At 39.6% G+C, this 26,128-nt stretch overlaps 1 protein-coding gene across 6 annotated transcripts; it reads left to right on the top strand.

Moving 5' to 3' along the window:
• The first annotated feature begins 210 nt into the window (after positions 1 to 210).
• On the top strand, positions 211 to 23,750 carry LOC105687637 (TGF-beta receptor type-1). 6 transcript variants are annotated; one of them, XM_012403432.3, is made up of 8 exons: positions 211 to 1,051; positions 5,413 to 5,524; positions 13,170 to 13,396; positions 19,416 to 19,649; positions 19,784 to 20,014; positions 20,157 to 20,497; positions 20,760 to 20,999; positions 21,110 to 23,750. In XM_012403432.3, exons 1-8 carry the CDS (start codon positions 958 to 960, stop codon positions 21,230 to 21,232), a joined length of 1,602 nt encoding a protein of 533 aa, XP_012258855.2. In that variant the 5' UTR covers positions 211 to 957; the 3' UTR covers positions 21,233 to 23,750. The 6 variants fall into 6 exon arrangements, with proteins under 6 accessions (XP_012258855.2, XP_020708955.2, XP_012258854.2 ...); XM_020853296.2 differs by lacking the exon at positions 13,170 to 13,396 and adding an exon at positions 8,015 to 8,172 and having other exon boundaries at positions 213 to 1,051; positions 19,781 to 20,014; XM_012403431.3 differs by having other exon boundaries at positions 214 to 1,051; positions 19,781 to 20,014.
• The last annotated feature ends 2,378 nt before the right edge of the window (positions 23,751 to 26,128 follow it).

Genomic DNA, 26,128 nt, shown 5'->3' with positions numbered 1-26,128 from the left:
TCCTTCGGGGTGGTTTTGAGAGTCGAAAATGGAGGAGGGCAAGGGTGATAACGTTCATCGCGTCAGGGATGTCGTCGGGCACGCTGTACCGGCGGTCGGTTTTGCTGGCTGAGGTATTGATTCGAAGTTTCTTCTCTCCCGCGTCTCTCGAACGAACTAATGATTACGTGGAAGCGCTATCAGTACCGAGTGAAAAGTATGGCGTCTGATCCACAGGGAGGTCGAATTAGTTGAGTTTTGTTGGACGCGTGCGATCGTAACGAGTGAAAATCGGTCGGAGATCGGTAGCGGTTGTCCCGATCGTTTTTTGAGGAAAAAATTTGGGGTTCGATTCGATCGTTCGGGGGTCGAAAGGGGGGAATTTCGTAGGGGTAATTTGAAATCCGTCAACGGGAAGCGCCGACTTAACTTTGTTTCTTCTGACGGGCGTCGCGACGTTCGACGGCGTAGCGATGGCGTACGTCGACCGTGCTCTTTCGGTAGATCCGTTCTTGTACGTTTGTTCGGTAGATCGTATAGTCCGTGGTAAGCGACGACCGTGTCATGGCGTCGTGTCAGAAGCGCTCAACACCGCCGATTTACCTCGCTGCTAAAAATTCTATCCAAGACCGGCGAAAATACGCCTGACAAAGGCAGCCGATCGGGTAGCATGCGGGATAAAGGGACTTTACCGGAAGCATCGAGTATCGATTATATTTGTAAGGTGACTTAAATAAAGAGGCTTAGAAACCGCTAGCGAACTAGGCTGGGCCTATTTTGTAGAAAATGGCTGCGAACTCTTCGCAAAAACGAGTGAACAACAATTTCACGTAAACGTGCGATCGACATAAGTTCGGGGGGAGGGCGACAGGAGCGACGTACGGTCTTGTCATCGAAATGTGAATAAATGTGAAAATAGTTGAAGGGAGTGAGAAGAGGCGATGACAGTGTGTTAAGTGCTATTATTGTGGTACAGCGATGATGAAGAGCGGTCGTCTGATGGTCCGCAAGACGACGGGCCTCCTGCTCGTGCTGGCGGTCGCGTGTTTAATTCAAACATGCTTCGTAAATGGTACGTCAAACTATTTCGTCATTAACACGGTATTAGTTTGCTCCGATCCTCCTCGTGACTCGGGTCAGCGGGAGAACGGCAACCTATATTTCGCGTTCGTTGCCACAACGCGGGTCGAGGGAGGGAGGGAGCGAGACGGAAGGAACGATCGCAGGGAGTGAAAGAGAGCGAGGGGCTGACGGTTCGTTCGCTCGTTCGTAAATATTCCTCGTGTTTACACGGCAACTCGACGAAAATTAAATCAATATTTCGCAAAAAGCTACTTTTGTTACCCCCCGGCGAAGTTCATCACCCTCCACGGGGCGCCGTTCGCATAACCCCGAACATTCCGGATTCACCGGGTATTGGAAAATCGGGCCAAAAAAAAATTATACGGAGATCCATCGACGTACGAACCGACAACATTGGTCGTCGCCGATATCACCACATCGTCCGTTCCGAATCACTTCATCTCAAACGTTCGTTCGATTCGCCTCGATTTTTTATTCGTACTTTGGGTCACGTCACCGTTCACGGATAACGAACCCTGTCAGGATACGAAACTTTACGCGGCTATTTTCGCATCCGGATACTCGTTACCTACGGAATTTCACCGCGATCGTGTACAAGCGGGATGTAAACTTCTTCATCTTCGGGTCTAAATCAGCCGCGTTTTCAATTAAAATTCTGACCCTCGACATTGCGTGATATCGCTCTCGACGTATCACGTGCGTCTGTTTGTTTTCGATCCCCTGGGACCGCTTCGAGTGAAAAAGTTTGGAATTTTCTCTTCGCGATACGTATACCTGGAAACAGTCCAAAAACCTTGCTGTCAACGTTCGCTTGTATGGTTCACCGCGTAGCGGGATGCTATCAACACATCCTTTTACAAACCGCACGTGGTTTTCACAGGATATACTGACCGTCCTCAAAATCCTAATACCTTCCGCGTCGAAATTGCGACATCGATCGTCAATTCGATTTCCGAAATAACGTTTACACGATGGCGCATGAAAGTTATCGCCTTCGAAAATCTGAAAATACCAAAGGAAATATTAACATCCGCAACGTGGCGGTAGGCAAAGGATCCTCGCGGTCTGTGGAGGAAGGCCCGGGTACCTATATATATATATATATATATATATATATATATACGTGCGCCGAATCCTGTGTAGGTAGGAAACGTTTCCTCGAGGGAAGGAGGCGAGGTCGAGGGAGGTAAGAGGGGCCCTCTTTGTAATAAGTCGGCGTCGCGCGGGGGGAATAGGGGAGCGAGCAGGGTGGAAGAAGGAGGAGAAGGGGGGGGCCGAATGTAGGCGTGCGCTAATGACGTGAATTAAACTCGTTTTGTTAAGTCGTTATGGCGTGCCCGGGTTGCCCGAGGCTGAGGCCAAGATATATAATATATATATACCGGGTGGCTATCGAGCCGAAGAAATAACATACGGGAGTCCGGATCGTGATGATCGAGGCTAGAGATAAACTGGAAATTTTTTTTTTCCATCCCGCATTCGCTCGAACAGAAAAATCCGGAGAAAATTGCGAGATGCGTAACAAGCGACGGCGGTTCGCCGCAAGGATGCTCGGTAGAAACGCGAAGGGGAAAGACGAAAAAAGGGATATCGTCGTTTTTGATTAATTCAATAATCGCCGGTTGAAAAATTATTACTTTCGTTTACACGAGATCAGTTTACAAAACACGATGGCGGGATTATATATGATTCTTATATATATATATATATATGGGACAGAAGCGCCGCACCTGCAGCACCTGTTCAAATATTAACCCCCGTGTACGAGCTGGGCCAAACTACTATTGTCGAAATCTAAAAACTGGTTAACCGGAAATGACGTGGAATCGGTTAGAGATCTTTTACCGAGCCAACTCAGCGTTTGGCTGATGTATGTACGGTTCTCTTCGAAATATATACCTTATACCGGCACAATGTTATACCTACGTTGTACCTGCCGGCCTGCATACGACTCCCTGCAGCGGCCGCGTAATGTGAATCCTACGCATTTTTTAATTCTCGTGCAGGTTACACGTATACAAGCGGAAAAAATGCGAATGTCACGTATACGCAGACGTATTTCGGAGCGCGAGGGTCATCAATGCGGCGCAGGATAATTCGGTTTCTTTGTAAATAATTCATATCTCGATGTATTCTATGCACATACGTATTATGTGGATACACGTGTACGGATACGTGCGTGCGTATACGTGTATTCCATACCTACTTACAATCCTGCTTCGAGGTTGACGAGGAATCAACGGTTGAAGGTTAACGGCGCGTTAACATGCGCGAAACCCGGTGTACGATATGCAGTGAAACCGATCGTTTATGTCAATTCGAAACGCCGCGAAAGGTCCTCGATCGTCGTTTTCGTTACTCGTTATACGTATATATATATATATACACGTACCCATTTACGTCACAGCGTTTTAGCACCTGATTTTATCCATCCGAGTGTATCTACGAAACGCATTTCTATATTGAATCGCGATATCGTGCACACCGATCCAAAAAAGATGGACGCCGTCGGGAATAGGAAATTGAACGATCGCCCCGCGGGCGTTTGTAACGTGCAGTAGTATACGAGACATCTCGCTACTCCGGTTTTAATTATTCGATAATTATTGCAGCGTATCTCGTCGCATAATCTATTGTATATCGCCGCACGTGTAGATCTAATTTATTGTAAATACATGCGTATATACTATTTATCATCGCCGTCTTACCTACGAACGCGGCAAAAAACACGCAAAACAGGATGCGAGAAGGGTATAATGTCACGTAATATCTTGCGTTGGACAGCCAACTTTATGCAGTCGAAGTGGATTGTGTTACCGTGTTACAAAATGCACTTTCGCGCATGTACACATTCCTCACACATAACATACACCCATGCGCTTTTATTTACTTACATATATTTAGACTTTTTATTTATCATATCGTCTCATCTTTATATTGTACATTTTTCGAGCATACGTGGCGAGAGATTTTTGTTCGTGATTTCCGTACAGCGGATACCACTCCTTTTTTGATTTTTTTCAAAATTTGCTTTTCTCGTACACTTGGCGATATATCGGACACCCCTATACATCGACGCGGATGTTTCGTTAAAATTAAAAACGCACACGCGCGTATTATACCTGAAAAAGGCGCGTGCGAAGCCGGCCCATTTTCATGCAAATGTATCAATTATTCACACAGCTTGCGGGTTAACGAGAGTTTACGTACATAAATATAGCCACTTTAATTTCATTCAATAATAAACCCCCGGGCAATATTTGAAACCATATCTTACACTCCCTCTGTTTCACAACGCGTTGCCGATGAGAGAAAACAATTTTTTTTTCATTTTCCACCGTCGATATCTTCGATATAAAAATATTTTTTTTTTCCGTACGGATTATTACAGCAGATGATTTACATGATTTTTCAACGATGTAAAACCGTTTTCTCGATCATCCCTGGAAGGTGCACCGCAAGAGATTTCGAAGTTTCATAGAAAAGAATATTTTGCCATGCCTATACAACCAAGTTTAATGTAAAGATCCGCGAGCATTCCGGTAACCTTAAACGGCCAGCTATATTTTCTCCAAGGACCAATTTCCGAAGGATGTGTAATAAGACGTTCGCAAATATAATGGATATGGCGTACCGCGAGAGATAGATCTCGTGTACACGCGAAAATAAAAATAAAAAAAAAATAAATAAAACCGATGCGTCAGAGTTTCACGTATAGGTATACGTGTGTGTGTACGTTGTATTATTCGAGTGAATATTCTCTCATTATACCTGGTCGCGTACGGTGAAGCATCCCAATATTTGTCTTTCCTATTCGTGGGCGGATGTTATTAGTTTTATCATGTACATTGTACGTACGTTGTACGACGGGGGCGGCGCGGCGGTATACGTTCGAGGATCTAATGCACCACCGCGCGCCTGTGCGCTAGTGGACGCGTCTCTGTAGCTGGCTAGATAAAAAGTACCCTTCCCTGCGTAGCGTGCGGAAGAAGGGTGCTGTGGACGGGAAGCTGCGACAGCGTTCAGAGCAGCCCCTGGTACGCCCCTTTTTCGAACAAACAAGAAGTCGAGAGTCGGAGCTCGCGACACGACTGCCGCGGACTCGAACCCGGAGGGAAGTAGTTGAGATTAGACGATCCTATTATTAGATACCCACGTCCCGGAGCCGTCGACTCTTCACCCGACTTATTTTCACCGACCCTTATCTCAGCAACGAACGTAACGGATTGTCGGTTCTCTCCGTATACCGACTATAACCCGCCCTCGTAACAATTATAATCGATCAAATGACGAAACGTAACCGTCCGTCCCAGATCCGCTTTTTGACGAATTTTTTTTTCCATTTTTCAGGTCTGAAATGCACCTGTGACTACTGCAAAGACACAAATTACACGTGCGAGACCGACGGGTACTGTTTCACGAGTACTACCCTAGAGAAGGGCCTGACCACGTATGCCTACAGGTAACACATCGGATCTTCGATTCAGTAGAGATACCATACGATTACATATAGCCTTCTTCTTCTTTGTTTATTTTTTTTTTTTTTTCACTATTATTATATTCAATTAATTATGTATAGGGTTTACTTTTAGACGCATGTACCGCGACTGGAATTTATTCTAAACACTTTATAATATGTACATAGAAATATCGTCGTACGATTCATTCGGAATCGGAAAAAAATTTCGACGTGAGTCGTCGCACTGCCATTTAAAAGAGAGGGAGAAAAAAAAAAAAAAAAGAATTTTATCACCGGTCAGGTCGATGAAAAGCGAGTCTCAGGAAAATTCGATTAACGGACGATCTTGTCCGTTCGGAAAAAATACACCCGGATGTACAGGCGCGATTCTTTCGGCCCTTCGACTGTCCGCGCGACTCTGTTTTTATTCACGACGTACAAAAGCGAAGAAAAATGTAAAACTAGATTCGAGGCACGTGAAAACTTAGAATAAATATCCCACGCGTTACGTACGCGATCGTTAGAGAAATGATATTACCCATTCAGTATAGTATCCGAAGACCTGATTTCTACTCGGAAATATATTCCGCGGGGGTTTGTTACCGTGCGGAAGAATTTTGTTCTAATATAACACGATCCGAGTTATATGTCGCAGATTTATTTTCGTATATCCTCCGATTTTCGCACATATTACATATGTATACGTATAAAATCTGCAGTTCGTCGAACATCGCATTGACAATTTTCTCGGTACCACCCCTACAAGCCTCGTCGTTGGTTGTTACATATGTACACGCGTATATACACGTATACACGCGGCGACGTGTGTATACCTTATGTGTCGTTTTTCAATGAACAAGCTTTCGCCGCGGGGGCGAAAGCTTGCGTAGGCGGAGTCGAGGGTAGGGGAGGGAGGGTCGGTCGGTCGGTGGTTCGGTGTCGGGTGCCGGATCGAGGGGCCGAAAGCGGCGAGAGGGTTGCTTGCTTTCTGAAGAGTGAAAAGCGTGGCGGCGAACACGGTGGAGTAGTAACTGCAGCTGTAGCGGGTAGAATCGATCGCGAATAAAACTGCATAACGTACGTGAAAAATGAATAGCCGTGTTGTAAGCGTGCACGTATACGTGGCGCGCTTTCATCTTCCTCGTACATAACAACACACACCTACCGTTTATCGATCTCAACATTTACCGGGGTTATTCGGAGTTCGGTACGCCTGCGATCGTCACGGAGCCAAAATAATACCGGGAACATGTGGGGTACGGTGTTGTAGCTGGAAGAAAGGTACTGCGGGAATCGAGAGGAAAAGTAGAAAAAAAAAAACTTACAGCGTGTAATACGTGGGAGTGGAATATACGTGTACGACAGGTAATCGAGGAGGCTGCAAACAAGCGAAAAATCAATCAAAGAATGAACGATATCGACGAAATGAAACGAAAACGTCTCTCGATTACGTACGTACGCCTGTGTAGAAGCGAATGAGTACGCGGTGGTAGCGCAGGCCGGGGATGGGTGGGCGTTGGTTGGGGGTAGCCAAATTAAAAGAAGAGAAGAAAATCTAACGAAGAACAATCTCTTCTCTGATTGAGCTCGCGTTTTTATTTATTTTCATTATTCTCCATCGCACGTTTTCGGGAAACGCAAATTAACTCTGAACTTATTGTTTAAAAAAAAAAAAAAAAAAAACGTTTCCAAATTTTCTTATGTGTATATATATACTTGATTTTTTTTTTTTTTTTCTTTTTCATCTTGCAACCCATTACAATTGGCATGAACGAAATATCGCTACATTGTCATAACTCATATTCAATCGTATTGTGCACGATTACAGAGCCGAGTAAACCGCAGGATTATTGTGGGTATGAAATTTGAAAAAAAAACAAAAAAAAAACAGATGAAACAAAAATTCAATTTATTTCTCAATCAGATTGAAACCGTGCTCGATCGGTCGTCGAATAACATCACCGCGCTATGGGACGTCCCACGAGTTTCATTTTAATTTGTTTTATATTTATCGCGCGATAATTGGACTTGTCCTGATCGTTCGCTCGGCTCATCGTTGAATAAATTCATTTCATGTTTCATCGTCGTTTTCCGAAATAAATGTCGATACTCATTAGTTTCAATTACGATAGAAATACTCGCACCAGCACCGGACTGTAAATGCGATACCGTAATATAATTTTCGAGAGATTTTACAATTCGTAGGTGTATCGCACATACATATTATTATATTATACATGTATTCCGTACTTTAGAGTAAATATGTAATCAACGAAACTTCACGCTGTGAAGAAGGAACGAAAAATAATGGAGATCTTTTTATATTATTATGAATCTGATTGTGTCCGATGTGAATTATAAATGTGTAGTAAGCACAGGCTGTGCAGCGAGCGCATATAGATAAGTTATCTTTTCTTTGATAAGTAACTGAGGTATATATATATATATATATATGTAAATAAATATAATAAACCAAGTGAATAATTCCGGAAGGTGCCTCGATCGGAGAAATTGGTATCCACCGGAGGAACCCCTATTCTGCTCAGGCCGAACGACAATCTATCAAGCAGCAATCTGTTGCAAAAGTGATTACTGCAATGAGAATTTAATTCCGGTTTCGCGCTCACCTGACTCGACTAAATTACCCCCAGGTATTATTATTGATTGGCCATCAGTGTGCGGCATTTGCGAAATAATACATTTTTCATCTAACCAAAGAAACAAAAAAAAAATCCCCAAGAGAAACCAAACAAATATATTCAAATAATTGAATTAAAAAAAAAAAAAAGAGAACATTTTTCACGAATCAGCGATTATTAACCAAATCACATTAACCGCATATTTTTTTTTCTTCTTTTTACAAGCGATGAACAATTTTCGTTCGTTATTTCCCTTGTTGAATACCATATATCTAACGAGATGATCGTGGTTTTCTTTATTTCGTTCCTTGTTTTTTTTTGTTTTTTTTTTTGATAATTAATTTTCTCGTACATTTTGCCCCCGTTTATACAGTGTGGTAATTTCTCAGATCTATCTCTGTGTTACAAATCTCTTGTAATTTTCATTTCCGCATCGTAATCGGATGAAAGGAGACGACGAGTACAAAATTAAAAACGCCTCTCGTATCTGCACATGCGACCAGTGGTGTCTCGCGGCGATGATCGCGTGTCGGAAATCTTAAAACAGATTTGACGATGAGAAATTTTTTTCAACAACGTACATGAAGAGCATCGAAAATTGAATCGCTGCAATAGACACATCGGGTCGCATCGTGCGGATACAAGCTGAAATTTTCTGTAAACTTCTCTTTCAAAATAACTTGCAAACTAAGAGTATCCCCATACGCAATCTTCATATTTTCTGAGCTCAAATATTTTAATCATGAAATTCACACACGTGAGATATGGAGTACCCCTTTTTTGTGCAGTATATACTTCTTTTGCGTTACTTTTTTTTGTCATCTTTGTTTCCTCTCTACATTCCTCGTGAGACAATTAACATTCCTTGTACTCTGTTTGTAATACATTAAAATACCCAAAAGCGAGCACAGATCTCTGAGACTACGTAGGTATCACTGGCTACCCCCCACCCATGTTCAGGTACATTAATTATTGATGTTCATTTCGTTGCACGTTGTTTTAATTTTGAGTTTTTTTGCTGATATTCATAATTGCTCAGATATTTTGTGTTTCTTTATTTTCCATTTTTTTCTTTTTTTTTTTTTTTCCTCGTTATAATGCGTGAAACCCAGCTGCCGTGATCCACAATTTATTCAATGGTACATAAATATACATACATACATAATTTGAAAAAGAAATTAAATAATTAAGAATCGTTGGCGACTTTCCTCCGATCGTAAATCGTCACGTCGAAGTCGAGGAATCTTACGATTAGTTGTAGTCACTAGGTCGATCGTGAATAGATATTTTTTTTTCTGTTTTATTTTTTCTTTTGACAAATAATTAGGAAAATTCAATAACCACAAGGGAGACGCCGTTGTGGTCCACGTAAACGACCCGATAGTAAGTATATATTGATAAGTAAAAGTCGTCGAACGATTTCACCCCCGATTTGATCTCCCCATTTTCCACGCCCCATAATATGATTGATTATCTTTCGATTGACATGTTGTTAGGTAGAACAATGATAATGTGATTTGATATCTTTGTGTATATATATATACATACATTGAATTGTGTATAATAATCGATGTAATAAAAAGAGATCAATTGTATTCCAAAATGGCGTTGAAGCTGCGTGCATAAACAGCTACCCTCGCAGCAACCCGAACCGCGGATCTTCTGTTCGACAAGCAACTCAATTAACACGACCTTCGTCATCGAGTGCTGCTCCGAGGATTTTTGCAATCGCGACCGGAAACCGCTGCTTCATCCCAAACCCTCGACAGGTACAGTCTCCTTTTCCCCAACGGTGTATTGCGAGTGCCAAATCAACCGGAGGTCGCTCGGCTTCTTGTTTTTTTTTTTTTTTTTTTCATTATTCGTGTTTCTCTCTCTTGATTATCCCACCGATGAAATTCATCACGTAATTCGAACGGTGCGACTAGCCATTCACATTCACGAATCAATCGATTTTACAGGTATCTATATATACGTGAATTACATTTGTACGCAAGCTTCATCGATCTGCAGAGCAGAGATTCGCAGACACATTTTTAATTGATCATTAACCACCCCCTTGAATCTATTCAATATTTTTAAATTCAACAACGTTGAAAAACGCGCGTTGGCTCGTGTGAATTTTATTTGTAGGTACACCTGGGAATTTGGGAATGAATTTTATATGGAAAATAAAAAAATTTAGGAGAAAAAATTAATTAGCAATCGTCGGCCTTGCCACCTCCGTTTGAATTCGGGTGCTACTTCGTAAGTACATAAATCTGCACCCAAGATCTCTTCGGTATTATCGTACATACATTTATTATTATATAATTCGAAGGGGAGCGTGAGCCCTCGCAAAATGGGCCCTGGAATACGGTGCTAGCATGACGCTCTTCTATTCGCAATTTATGACTCGTAGACCTTATTTTTTTTTTCATACCTTTTATACGCTGTCTCCCTTATCTTGGAATACACCTATTATTCATGTATTATAGAAATTACACCCCCACTATACATCTACTTTCCTGTATTACTTATATCACATTTATTTCTTACATCAATTATAACTGATGATTGGATCGGTTAAGGAAAATCTTCAAGTTACAGATTTTTCTTCGTTTTTTTTTTTTCTATTTTTTACAAAGCAGTCCTATATGTAATGCTACTTTTACCATCATCGTTATAGGGTTATTAGTACTAGGAGTATTACTGTTACTACATTAGTGTCGTTATTATACTTACACCATGTTATTATTACTGTTATTATTATTGTATACCATACTATTGCATATGGCAGTCTGTCTGGATCGTTTCTAGAATCTGTACATTAGGCGTTATCGTAGTATATCTGGACAATTTATTTCTTCAACGTGTTTTTTTTTTTTTTTTTTGTTTCACATCTTTGTCAATTCTACGTATCTTCCTACGACTAGCGTTTCGGAAGTAACCCCATCATTCGATATACGTGTATGTATATAGCCGCGTATGTATTCACGTGGATTAAAGCGGGACCATGTCGGAGATTCTCTACGAAGTTCCACTTAATCAATTAGACAGCGAGGGATCCTTTGCCACGGTTGTTCTCGTTGTCTCATATTTTGTTGATTCGAAGTATACAAACTACACGATGCGATATATTTATGCCGGTAAAGAATCTCCGGGCATTCTGTAATTCGTGAATAATTTTCAACTATTTTTATTTTATTTTATTTTATTTTTTTCTCAAATATTTTTTCATTATTTCTCTCATACATACTATACATTCTTGGCTTTCTCTACGCATGCCCTTTCGCATTTATATGATCCGCATAAATTATTCATCAATTGGATATACCCGTGTCAATCCTGACTCTCATCGGCTCGTCGAAGAATTAATTAGAGAAACGAGAGTAAAAAAGAGAACGAAAATTCGTACGTTCGGCTTTTTTTTTTTTTTGATTATACGGTAGACGCTAGGTGGATGGATTTTTTTTTCAATCTCTCTCATCGGATATATTTTCAACGGTATAATTTGATTATGTGTATAAAATTATGAATTGACGAAAGAAAAAGTAAACGTTTTACTTGGTCTCTACGAAAATGGTCGTGACTCAGGGAATGATAACATATGTAATTATTTATATACACGTGTATATATATTTATCTATTCTTGACTCGATAGTTGTATGTAATTTGTGTTATTCGGTCAAAGACGGATACGTTGCCCTGTTACTCTGTGAAATTCTTTGATGTGAAACGTATGAGTATTCGTTGATCCGATGATTTTTATCGACAGATTACGGAGCTTACAATTAGCTGTAGCAATGACTTGTCAAATTTTTATCAGCGTTCCAGGGCTACGGTCTTCGATCGACCATCTATACGATGTTGTAAGATAATTTTTCCACCACTAATTTTCTATTGTTATTTTCAGTAACCTGATGTAGTCTCTTTACCTAATCACACTTGTATGTGTATGTATTTGTACATACATATATATATATGTATATGTAATTACTATTGACACATTATTCACACCTCACCCTCATCGATCCTTTTTTCACATTTTTATTGGCATGCCAAAATCAATTTTCGTTCCAAATTCCTACACTTACAATGAGAAAAAAAACAAAAAACAAAGAGAAGAGAAACAAATTTTTTAACGGATGTAAAATCACGTCGTACGGAATAATGGTACCTCGCGAAATGATTTTTTTTTTTTTTCTTTACCCTCTTCTTATTCGGGTACCATCGTCGGTGATCGCGATGCGAAAATTTATTTATATACCTATCTCATGCCGTTCTCTCGCGCGACAAGCCTATAAATATTTATTCTTTCCCATCGTTTTATCGCGTACTAGTATTATAATATTGTATGTACTTGATACGCGCCAACCTATTTTCGAGGTGTTCGTTGCAACGTTTATTTCAATCGCTTCGAGAGATCGTCGATAATCTATAGATTCGTAACACACATACGTTCTGAGAAAAATATTTGCAGCCAAAAATTTCGCATTCAATTTCTAAGAGACAATTTTTATTTTAATCCCGCCGTGAAAAATACCAGCCGAATGATCTGCAGGAACTGATTTTCCTTTTTTGACGTACGGTTTTTATTTTATCTTTTTTTTTTTGTGGAAAAATACTATTCGATCACTTGAGCACCTCATACATTATACCAATATACACATTCTAAACACAGGGGTTTGTGATATATTTGATGACTTGATAAGATAGATCATATTCGCGCGTATCCTCGGTACGCACGTACGCGTATATATATTTTTTTTTTATATGTACGCGTCAACAATCTCCATAGACATACGGAGGGTACGCCCGAATTTGTAAGAAAAGAAAAAAACAAAAAAAAATGAAAAGAAAATGAAAATGAAAAAAAAAAAAGGAAAAGAAGATTTTTAGCTAATTTTAGCAGCTGTGCAAATGTAACGAATCAGTCAGTGAGTCAGTGAGTCAGTCAGTCAGTAAGTCAGTAAGTCAGTCAGTCAGTCAGTCAGTCACGCGGGGGAGTGTTGTGGGATTGTTGGCAGGTGTTACGATAAAACGAGGTTCTTCCCGGACATGGAGTACTCGATTTGGTGTAGTTCATCGAGAGGTTACAACGGCCCAACGGGCCTGGGCGGGGAAGGTGCATCTATAGTGGTCTGCTGCAACGACGCTGACTTCTGCAACCGCAACCTCACGCCCTCTCTTCCCCCTTCGCCCTCTCAGACAAAATCCTCCTCGACTCACGTCACTCGCACTCCTATCAACGGAGGTACCTACAACCCCAAACTGTTCTCTCTTCTCGCGTCATTGCAACCCAGTAACGACGCTCTCGCCGCGCAGGTTGTCTTTTTTTTCGATAAATCGGGGGTTCGTTTTCCCTTTTTTATCTCTGTTTAATTCAGTTCTATTTTATCTTAATCTCTCACTCTGTTATCTATGTGTTTATTGCAAGTTCTCACTACTACCCTCCTATCTTTTGCTCCTCTAAGACGTCGGTAGAGTTTTTTTGATTTTTTTTTTTCTCTCGAGTCTTCTTTTTCTCGAATATGAGAGGCTGATGTCTCCGAAAGTGATTGACGGCATTGAAGGAAGAAGAATGAAATAAAAATGAAAAATTCGTATCGACATCGCGGGTCTTGCGAAGTGAAAAGAAAGAGAAAAAAAATCACGATTCCGACTGTAACCTACTTAACGGAAGTGTCAAGGAGATATCAATTTGTCTCCTTGACTGTTCGAAATAAGACCTTAGTATTCGTTGTCGAAAATTTTTGAAACGGCATTTTGAGAGCCGTGCTGAAAAAAAAATAAGAAAGAGAAGTCTTGTATGGATCGTGATGTGCTAATTACGTTAGACTGGCATTGAAAAATTTCAAGAACCGTCGAGACGAAATAGACAAATCACGTAACCGATCGAAGTTATGAATTTTTTTTTTCTGAGTTTCCCAAGGCTGTTCGTCTTTTTTTTTCAACTCTAAATTTGCAGAAATTTTCGTGTGGTTTTTTTCTTCTCTTTCTCCGTTCCCGCATTAGCTTCGGAGAGATCAGTTCGCGAATGCCTATCCCCCGGGATATTTCGAATTAGATTCCCTCCGTTATGATTATCGATTTATTCACATTCGATTCTATTTTACATTCAACAAACGTGCAAACAAGTCGTCGTCGTATATCCTGATAATGTTCGCGAAGACTCGTTTTTTATTTTTTTTTTTTTCTTATTTTCTGGTCTTCAAATGTATGTACGGCGGACATATACAAGCGTATAATAATGCAAGTACAGTACACGATAGATACGTGACAACCCGGTCTTTGCGTACTCGGCACTTATTGTAGTTACTTTTGTTATTTTTTATTTTCTTTTTTTTTTTCTTTTTTCGTATACACAGCTATAGGTATAGAAGCCGAACGTCGGGCAAAATCAGTCTCGACTTCCTCAACGCGATTGTCACGTAGTATCGCGTTGCCGGCCGTGAACCCTCGCGGCCAAAGGCAATTGGCGGTCGAAAAGTTTTGACCGATTGTAAACAAGGATTGGATCGTGATTCGGTCATAACGTGATAACCGGTGGTTGAAAATTCACTACAAGACGAATGAAAAGGAAATCTATTTTATTGTTCGTGAAACGGTTGTGTAAAGAATAGAAAAAAAAAAAAAAATGGAAAAAACCAACGAATTATCGGAGAAGATAACGACGAATATTGCTGCAGTTTATTAGAAAAAAAAAAAAAAAAAAAAGTTTTTTTTTATACACCCGAGACAACTTACGCGGCGTTCGCGTCATTATCGTTGTACAATTGAAATCGCCATCACTGCTCTTCGCCGTCGTTTGGGATTCAATTTACTTTATATAGATATATTTATTATATATAAATATCTGTTTATTTTATAGGAAATTGTGACAATGCAAAGTGCTTAATTGTGCTGTCATGGGGCTATACGAAATTTATTCTCTCTTTCAATTTAATATATATACAATATTATATAATGTCTACATCTCTGAATCTCTGCCTCTGTTTCTCGTTTCTGTCTTTGTCCTTCGTCTCTGTTTCTGTCTCTGTTTCTGTCTATCACTGTTTCTATCCCCCCCCCCCCCCCTCCCCCGCTCCACGCCCTGTATTTCTGTATTCGTTATTGTAACATCGTCATAATGTTTCCGTGCTTCCCACCACGTCAATAAGACAAAAAAATCAAAATACAAAAAATCAAACGTATTGCAACTATAGTTGCAACGGCACTCCGATCGACGAGAGATTGGCCAATCGTGATATCGTGCGTTTATAATTAACAAATCCGTGAGAGAAGCTGCCTTGTTCCACAAAAAAAACTAGATTACATTTGTTTTTTTTTTTTTCTCTATTTTCTTTCTTTTACATCGCGCGCTCTGTACATCGCATGTACATATATACTATACAATTGTACATACGTACTCTATGATACAACGTACTATCAACGGTCGCCACACACATATAATGCATCGTACGTATGTAATTGCGTTACATAACGTCTCAAATCCCCACCGTCGCTCTCAGAAAATTTATAAATATATTTATTTATGTATTATGCGCGCACGTACGAGCGAACATACAGAAAACCCAAGGCTCGCACACGCGTGTAATTAATATAAGCTTACACGTTATACGATCATCAAGGCGCGTTAAATCACGCCGGCGTATATTCGTAATATTTCAAAGATCTGGTGCAACGCGGAGTACGTTGCGAATTATTTTTTCCACAAAGTTCGGGGGGTTGCTCGTTTTCGTTGAAACCTTTTCGGAGTTTGCGGGCTGAAAAAAGAATCTAATCGAACGCAGAGGGGAATCGTGCCAGTTTCCGATTTTGAAATTTTAATCTCTGTCGGTTATTATTGGAAAGAAATAAATAGAAAAAAAAAAAGAAAAAAACCACGAAACGGATGCGCGTACGCGTATTGCAATTGGCAGGCTGACTTGCTACTACTCGGCTGATCGCGTATAATTTTAACGTACATTTTTCACGACCGCTAAAACGCTGGCACGAGATAACGCACGTTTTAATTCTCCGCGCCAAGCGATAAGATAAGAACATTTCCATCGCAATTTCAGCCTCGTATAAACAACAATAACAAGCTTAAGGGTGTGAATGAGTGTATTATTATTCCGGTTGTTGTTATGCCCCGTGATATTATCTTATAAACTTCTTCCGTTTTTTCAAACTCTCGAACTCCTCGCACATCATTCGAACGCGCGAAATTTAACATTCGTTCGCGATCAGCTGTTGCGTCGACGAGCTAAGGGAAAATAAGGGAAGTGCGAATGATAAATCTCGAATTCGAGTCACTGACGTATCTTTTCTCGGAGCGACAGGTTCAATTACGTTTGAATTGCCTTCGAAGAGAGCGGATGGTGGACGTAATGCGGGGATTGATTGTTTGCGCGTGAAACTTAGCGTGGAGGTATATAACCCGGGGGGGCTCCGCCACCAGTCATCACGTCTCGGACTTCATCTGAATTGCTAATTGCTCAACGTTGCGCATACCGAACGATAAGAAAACCTCGCGATGAAAATTCTTCGCCTGTATTATACCGTAGGTGTAATCAACGTCCGTCGCACCGGGGTGGGCTTTCGACGAGGATTCCGTTCGTCGTGATACGCGATCTACTATCTTCCGCTTATCGTGCCAAAATATATCCTCGCGCGCTTATATCTGTACACGTACCTGTCCTCCGATAAAAATTCACTCGTCATCTCATTACGCCGCGTAATCGGACGTCAAATTCGCGTACGCGTCCGCGTTCCCGTGCGCGTAAAAAAAGAAGAACAGAAATACGTTGAGATAGAAAAAAATATTCAAGGATAAGGTCCGGCGATAAAAAAAAATTACGGACGAAATTCAACTGAGAGGCGTTTCGCGCAGCCTAAATATTTGTCGCGAGAAGAGAGCGTGGAGGGAGGGGGAGGGAGGGGGAGGGGGAGGGGGGGCGGAAGTTGTTTGAAAACGACTGCTAAAGCGAATTCGTTTGAAATTGCAGTTCAATTAGCTTGTGTATATACATATTCGTTATAATGCATATTGTGTACACATGTATTCATTGTATATATATATATATTCGTTGAAAAAACGTGATCAGCTTTCATTGAGGGATACATAACATTACGCGAATCGCATTTAATAACACGTTATAATAATCTCTTATATGTTTTCATCGCTTATGTATGTACACGATAATCGATTATATACATATATATTTATATATATTTTCTAACAAGGCAGCATTTACTCACGGCACAAACACCACGGTGCACATTATAGAGAAAGAGAGATTAAATTATCGGTCCCTTACTTCCGTTTGTCTGCAGATCGCCCGCTTCTCTCTGTCCATCCATGTTTCACACACGGTACTTATTGTCAGTGTAACAGTTGAAAAAAAAAAAAAAAATAAGAATCGAACTAAAAAAAAAAAAAAATAAAAAACAAACATTGAATTACACAAAAAATCAAAATGCAGGCGAAGCAATGTAATTGTCAACACAAGTGGGGGTCACTATATGATGCTATGTGGGCTGCTTTCGAGGCTGCTGTATAAAAATGAAATAATTGGGAAAATTGAGTGATCGTTTCACTTTTGTCATCCGCATCCGATATCCTCGGGGTTTGCTGCAACTTGTTTATCTATTTTTATCAACTATTCGAAAAGATGGGTTCTCAGGGAATCGTATTGTTCAGTTATAGTTTTTGTCCGTTGTTGTATCAAGACTGTAGCATGGGCAGGTACGTTACTGCCGGTCTGGGATAATTGAGTTCGACTTGATTTGATGAATCTGTAGTTTAGTTGTACCGATTGGATAGTCGCAAGGAAATTTTACTCGTTCGCAAAATGAGGGAAACGCGCATGCGACGAGAGAAAATAAAATAAAAAAAAAAAAAGAAATAATTACGATGCTGAATAAATAGAAATACATCCTAGAATAGAAACGGGGGAAAATTGTTCAATTATTTGGGAAAGCTTCTCCATCTACGGGACACCCTGATTCGTTCCCCTTAAAAATCCTGTACATCCACCCGAACCTGTTCTCTGCTCTTCATATATCGATTAACAATGTCTTTTGGTCTAATGTTTGTTACACTTTTACTGCCTGTGGACCGAATTCTTAACAAAATTAACAGCACAGATTTCTCACGGACAGACGCAACTGTTTCGATGGAAAAAAAAAAACAATAAAAAATGAAACTAGGTAAATGAATAAGTAAAAGAGAAAAACAACGAGAACCGTTTACTTGAGGCAACACCTGCGGCCAGGTAAGAGGAGAAAAGCTACATCCACAGATTTCCAGCGGATCTTTTCAGCCGTCTCCACATCAGATTCTAAGAATCTGCGTAACGAAGAATTAATCGAGTTCGAATATCGTCCGAGTCCCGAAGAGACGGGATCAACGTAAGGAATAGAACGAGAAACGCGACGATTTTTTTTTTTATTTTGAGTCTGCCCCGTGTGCAGTGGGGTGCGCAACAAAGTGATTCTTTTTGCCGTCCCCTTCCCGCCGATCGATCCCCCGTATCAAACGGACTAGTCGTTGATTTTTCGTACATTCCACAAAATCGCATTTGACAAAAAATCACATCGTGCATCCCGAAATCCTTCCCGTAGTTAAAAACAAAAAAAAAAAAAAACACAGCAATCGAAAAAGATATATATACCTCTATATGATATATATGCCTGTTACACAATTACCGCATGTTCTTTCTCATCCTTCGAGTCAGGAATTGTTTTCACGACTGCATTTTTAACTTCTAGTTGTAGTTGCACGGATTTTCTATTTTTTTTTTTTTTTTTTTTTTTTTTTCAACACACGACGACTCGCACACATATGACCAGATCTGTGTTACGTGTATGCTATGAAGTCGGTGTATTCTTGGCTATTGGCTTGAAAGATTCTTTCGTACTGCTTTTGGTATTGTAATTGCAATTTTTATCTGGTACCCCATGTAACTCTTTGACTGCACTTTGAAAATTAGAGTAAAAAAAAAAAAAAAAAACAAACAAACAAACCAAGCGCTTCGAATGTCACTTGCTGAGGAGGGTGCACCCGGTGTCACGTGTACACGACGTCGCTGATCGACGGTAAAAAAATTCTGCCGTATTCAACGAAGTGTGAAAATTTGAAAAATTGAGAGAAATCTTCGACCGAACCTCGTGCATCCGCCTCGAATACTCGCTTTCAATTGCTTATGGGACGCTATCCACACTAACCGAAAACTAACGAATACAGTTGAAGAAAAAATTTCATAACGCTTGTTTCGTCTGAACTGAAGGTCCACCCGACGACGAGAGCGGAGCATGGCCGACGTGGAAAATAGCGTTGACGATCGCTTTGCCGATCTGCGCGATCTGCGCCCTCGTAATGACGGTGTATCACATTCAAGTGACAAGAAAACGAGCGCCGCGTCATTTCACCGAGGACTCTCTCGGTGCCCCGGATCAGCCGATCCTCAGCGCGGTCTCGATCAGAGACATGATCGAGATGACGACCAGCGGAAGCGGTTCCGGTAGGTCTAAATATCAAAACGCACCGCGATCTCGATTCTAAGATTCCTAGGAGAGACGGACGGATGAAAAATTTTCTTTCATCCGAGTATCGCCGAATCTGACGTGTCGTCAACTGTCCTTGTTTCTCAAGTAGGTTTGCCGCTCCTGGTTCAGCGGAGCATCGCGCGCCAGATCCAGCTGGTGGAAACGATCGGCAAGGGTCGATTCGGCGAGGTCTGGCGCGGACGATGGAGGGGCGAAAATGTTGCCGTGAAAATATTCAGCTCGAGAGAGGAGAGATCCTGGTTCAGAGAGGCTGAAATATACCAGACGGTGATGCTCAGGCACGATAACATCCTGGGGTTCATCGCAGCGGACAATAAAGGTATGCCGTGCCGATAAAAAGTTCGAAACCGGGGGGGGGTTTCGCCGCGCCGAGGGGGGGGGGGGGGGGGGAGGGGGGGAGAAGCAACCTCGCCGATCGCTATTTTACTTCGACGCCGTCACCTCTTTACTCGGTATTTCAGACAATGGGACGTGGACGCAGCTGTGGCTGATAACCGACTATCATGAAAAGGGTTCTCTGTTCGATTACCTCAATCGTTCGACCGTCGACACGAACGGTATGATACGAATGGCTCTGTCGATCGCGACCGGGCTCGCCCACCTCCACATGGAGATCGTCGGCACTCAGGGTAAACCGGCGATCGCCCATCGGGATCTCAAGTCGAAAAATGTCCTCGTCAAAACGAACGGCACCTGCGCCATCGGTGACTTGGGACTCGCCGTCAGGCACGACGTGATCACCGACACCGTCGACATTCAACTCAACAACAGGGTCGGGACGAAGCGTTACATGGCGCCGGAAGTGAGTTTCTATTTTTTGGTTTTTTTTTTTTTTTCACATCAACCTTTGTCTCCCGTTCTCCTTTCAGTTCTGGTAAAACGTAAGATGTATGCAAATCTGTACAGTCGGTAGTTTTTCGACTTTGTTTCTTACTGGGATATCTTGGGCACAAGTTCGTTTAAAGACTCTTGCGGTCGGCAGTCGGCTAACGCTTGTACGGTCTCAAAAAGCGTATCAAGCGAATGTAGGTACTGGTAACAAAGGGACGCTTGGCTCGTTGCAGATCCTCGAGGAGACGATAAACATGAATCACTTCGATTCCTTCAAAAGGGCGGACGTTTATGCGCTGGGACTGATTCTATGGGAGATCGCTAGACGTTGCAACGTGGGCGGCATGCACGACGAGTACCAACTTCCGTTCTACGACTTGGTACCGTCCGACCCCACCATCGAAGAAATGCGGAAGGTCGTCTGCGGCGACAAACAGAGACCCTCGATTCCCACGAGGTGGCAGTCAATCGAGGTAGTGTAACGAGTGAAAATGATCTATTTGAGTGATTACAAATTTTCCATTCCCATTTCGATGATTGATATTTTTATTCCCTCCTTTTCTTTGGCGATTTCCTACCACAGGCGCTACGGGTGATGACGAAGGTGATGAAGGAATGTTGGTACCACAACGCTGCAGCTAGGCTCACAGCCCTCAGGATTAAAAAGTCAATAGCAAGCTACTGCACGATCGAGGACATAAAGTAGATGAAATAAACAATCGTGACTGAAGTACCTTTATCATTTAAAAAAAAAAAAAAAAGAAATGACTGCGATGTGACGACGATGAAAAAAGAACATTGAGAATCAATCTTTTTTTTTCACATGACCTCTTTGATTTGGGTTTTGTTTTTTTGTTTTTGTATTTAAAACGGTGTGATGATTTTTAAACGTGTTGATGTGAACTCTTCGTTGAGTTTGGTGTCAATTTTTCAAAAGATGTACATCATCCTGAGAAAGAAGAAAGAAAAAAAAAAATAAATAAATTAATAAAATAAATCGGACAATCCAAATGAGGGGTGCGGCGCAATGACCGTAGGAAATGTGGAACCGCGCTCACGACTATCGAGTGAAAAATTGAAAGACTTTCAGGAGTGGGACGGAGTGGATGAAAAAATAAGCAGAGGAGTATACCATACGATGTGTCTGCGATCGCGAACGATGTCACGTGTTATTACAAGTTCCTCGAGGTTTTTTTTCAGATGAAAAATCGCCGAGTCTGGAGCAAATCGAGTCGAGGAACTGCGCTAACGTCACACGTGGACACCGTCGAGACGTTCACAGACACGGGATAATTAAATTTGAAGGGTGCTAATTTGGTCGAAAGTTTAACCAAAAAAAAAAAAAAATACAAAATACAAAACAAATTAAATTGTATCGTGAAAGACATGATATACGTAACGGGGAGGGAAAGAGTAAAGAGAGAGAGAAAGGAACAAGATTGAAAATATAAAAATTGTATATTTTTCGAATATCATTTTATTGTCGGTGGAATAATGGCGATATTAAAAATTAAGTATTAGGTCGAATAAAGATATAAGTTTTCTTTGCCAAAGAGGACGAGAAATGGGGAGTTTCGGATCGATGAAATTGAAATTATTGTATTTCGCGTGCAGTTTTATACTCATTAGGACGTGTATGGTATATCTCTTGAATGATTCACATGATAATTCATTAATTTTAAATAACAAAGTAACGTTAACCACGACAGATAACAACGGTTGCCGACCCCAGGATATGGGAAGAATAATAAGTGAAAAACTATAAAAATAAAAATAGATAAATAAAATACAACAAAAACCAATAAACAATTAATTAAACCGCAGTCTGACGTATAATACCGACTAAAAATCGGCGTTTTACGTACGTGTACATAGGGGCGAAGGAGGGGGAGAGGTGTTTTTTTCGAAAGAGAAATAAAAAAAGAGAAGAATAATCAACAGGGGATGAGAAAGATGCGAGACCGAAGTCATTCCTATATAAACAAAAAAAAGAAAACAAAAAACATAGGTATAATATATGCAAATCACACAAATAGAATGAACACAGAAGTATCTTAAACAATGAATGAATAATCTTCGTCATCCAATAGTCAACGTAAAAGTCTGCAGTATCAGAATGGAACCTAATGAAAAAAGTACTGGAAAAAAGTAACACATAATCATATTTTTGTATCGTTCATTTTTCTGCCTCCTTTTTAATATAACTTTTTTTTTTTTTTTTTTTCTATCGTTCAGTTTTTATATCTTCCAACATACTTTTTCTACACTCTCAATTAAAAGCGGGGCCCAGCGAATTTCTTGACTCCAATTTTTCCTCTGGACCAGAAACGTAGGATACAAACTGTGTAAAGTACGTACATTGCGTGATCGATAATTGATATACGTACGTAATTTTGTTTAATACATTCCTAGAATACGTAAATAATAGGTTAATTTCATAAAACAATGGTGATAGTCGTGTTATCACTGCATAGATACATATATATGATATACATAAACGTTTTGTCGATCGGTGTTATTTTATTTATTTTATTTTTCGAATTTAAGGGCGAACGCCTTTTCACCGATAACCCCCGAGAGATTTTTTACCACCAGTACAATTTTGTGCCAATACTTTGTCGAAAGTTAACTAAAGCAGATACTATAATGATAAAATTTCGCGTCAGTAAGCGCGAACGTGTTTTCTATTCAATTTAGAATAACGAGACATCATTGATAAGTTTTTTTTTTTTAATTAAAAATTGGCTGGGCCCCCTGAACGAACAGTCTGATTTCCGTATCTGATGATATAGGCTGCCAACTACATAGTTTCATATCCTGAAAATTTTGCTCCATAAACCTGGTACAAAAAAAAAAAAATAAATAAAAAAGAAGAAAAAACGAAAATGTTACAAATCTTGCTTCAGGAATTGTGAGGATGTTCAGTTTCTCTTTGATCGTTTTTTATTTTTCATTACTTATTTTTTTGCTGCGGCCAACTGTTTGTGGGTAGTTCATATCTATAGTTTTGGCACTAGGCTCGAAGAAAAAATGAAAAAATACCTATCGGAATACGATATGAAGAAAAAAAATTTTAAAATTGATAAAAAAAAACATATATAAATGAATGAAATCTGTTTATATGTATTAGTAATATCGGTACCCAACTTGTGTTTCAACAAATTCATCTCCTCAAAAGTTACAAGGTTTTTTTTCCCGGATATCACATTTTCAAAGAATTTGCATGCAAAAAAAGAAGAAAAAGATTAAGCAAATTCTCCGAGCATTATCTATAGATTTTTGATACAAAAGTAACAGTTTTACAAATAAACGTAGCGAAGAAAACGAAAAAAAAAAAAAAAAATTAAAAAATCGCATAGGTTTTTTTTCCACATATATATTGCATTTTTACGAACCAATCATTATTTACATTTTCCTGTATGATATATAAACCTGTACATAATGGTGTAAATGTTTATTATATTATTGATTACGAAACATTGTAATTTGTAACTACGAGTGGGTGGTTGTTTATTTGTTGTAAAATATATTATAATAATAATGAATATATTTTTTGCGACCCCAAATGTTAAGTGGTAGTTAGTTACGTCGTGGGGTATTATCGCTCTCAAATTATCGATTGATGAAAAAAAAAAAAAAAAACATTAACAAAAAAGAAAGAAAGAGAATGAAAAAATCATCGGACAACAAAATAGATATAGATCGCCATAAATTTTGCATTGTAACCATAGCAATCAATCGGTGGCGGCACTTTGCGAGTGATTTTACTTTCAACGACGATCAGTTACCGACATTTATCGAACAATTCTTAAGTGTGATTGGACCTTGGGATGATTTCTGGAATCGAATGGCCTTCAATGAATTTATATATGAGTATATATATAGTATATATTATATATATTATATATTTAAGTAATCGGTGAAAATAAATGATACAATTAGTTACGTAACATTGTAGATCGCTAATATGATCGATAATTATTACTTATTCATAAGTGAAGGGACAAGAAACAAAATTATTCATAAAAATGAATGCAAAAAAGAGAGAGGAAAAAATAAAAATAAAAATTAATTACGTAACATAAATTGACGAGGCGAATGAAACAAGAAAAATGAAAAATGAGAAACATAAAAAAAAAACAAACTTTGAAGATGTATTTTGAGAGTTTTAAGTTTATCGCGTTAATTGTAGCGATTTTTATAATGCACATCTTGTAATTTGTCTAAAAACTGAATTACTATTACTATATACCATTTATTGCTATCATAATTATTATCATTGTGATTACGATCATCATTACTATTATTAACATTATTATTATCATTATTATCATTATTACTATCATTATTACTACTATTATTGTGGTCATTCTCATCTTCATCGTATTCATCATAAGAATTATGAATTTTGATATCGGCAATGAACAAACGTAACTATACCAAACGTTATTCACAATTCATGCTCAGCTGACTAGAAATAACCCTTTTGAAAAAACGCGTTATGAAATTGATTGAAAAATCGAATGCGGCATATCGAGTAAAGTAGTGAAATTATTATTAATTTAGCCAGGCTGAGAATTTATATTAAAAGTTATCAAAATTTTTTTCAACATATATTTATTGTAAGTTATTAATACATATAAACCATACCAAGGCGTCAGATGAAAAGTTCTTAGAGAAAATCTTATGCTTCACTACCCTTAAAAATATTATCGCTATCACCGAAACAGTACAAAGCATTTTTATATACGTATATATACACCACCATATACATAAAGCAGCTATTTATATCGATGGCGTGCGGTGATCGACAAGTCGATAATTACCAATATTTTATTAATTTCTTGTTCGCCTTTAGCGCGCTAGACACCCGAATTTCATCTGCTTTGTTTTGTTATATTTTGACGTTTGTTTAACGGGCCAGGGGGGGTTTCAGTTCGATTAGCGACGACGCCGTTTCCCGCTATAAATAATTTACGAGCAAATACATCCTCTGTTAATATTCACGATACTATTATTTATTAATATTATGACTGCCGTTGATTACTGTCATTTATTATTGTTATCTCTAATATAAACATCATCATCATCATCTCTATTATCCTCATTGTCCACCCGATCCTCATTTCAGTTCGCATTCCGCACGAAGATCGAGTAATCTCTACCACAGATGTACCCACGCGATTTCTAAGCGTTGGTAGATTTGTCAAAAAATTCACCATATATACAAGGGTATTTTTACACATGGACGCAAACTCATATATACCCCCCATCGTGGACCTATAGTAAGTCTACATGACGTTCTAGAGTGGGAGAAAAAAAATACAGAGGCTCAAACGATCCGTTTGGATGCCAGAAGACGTGTATGCCTCCTCAAGTATGAGCTCTCAATATTATTATCAAGAACTTCCGCATCGCCCTTTTTGATTTTCCATGAGAATAACGCAAGGAACATCACTTACATACATTGCATACATTGCATATCGGAGATTCCTCATGGCTAAGCAATAGGGTGACAATTTTTTCTTCTCGTCAACAAACTCGAAAGTTTCGTTTGAATGCCAGGATATCATTCAACAATCTTTCTACCGTCAAATTTCAG

This window comes from Athalia rosae, chromosome 4 (assembly GCF_917208135.1).
Source record: "Athalia rosae chromosome 4, iyAthRosa1.1, whole genome shotgun sequence".
Classification (NCBI taxonomy): Eukaryota; Metazoa; Arthropoda; class Insecta; order Hymenoptera; family Athaliidae; genus Athalia; species Athalia rosae.
This window is presented reverse-complemented; position numbering and strand designations above follow the sequence as displayed.

Excerpts from the sequence above, each read along its gene's own strand:
- LOC105687637 (XM_012403431.3), top strand. The coding sequence starts at position 958 with ATGATGAAGAGCGGTCGTCTGATGGTCCGCAAGACGACGGGCCTCCTG. Across the intron at positions 1,052-5,412 it reads TCAAACATGCTTCGTAAATG|GTCTGAAATGCACCTGTGAC; the intron begins GTACGTCAAACT and ends TCCATTTTTCAG. Across the intron at positions 19,650-19,780 it reads GACCAGCGGAAGCGGTTCCG|TAGGTTTGCCGCTCCTGGTT; the intron begins GTAGGTCTAAAT and ends TTGTTTCTCAAG.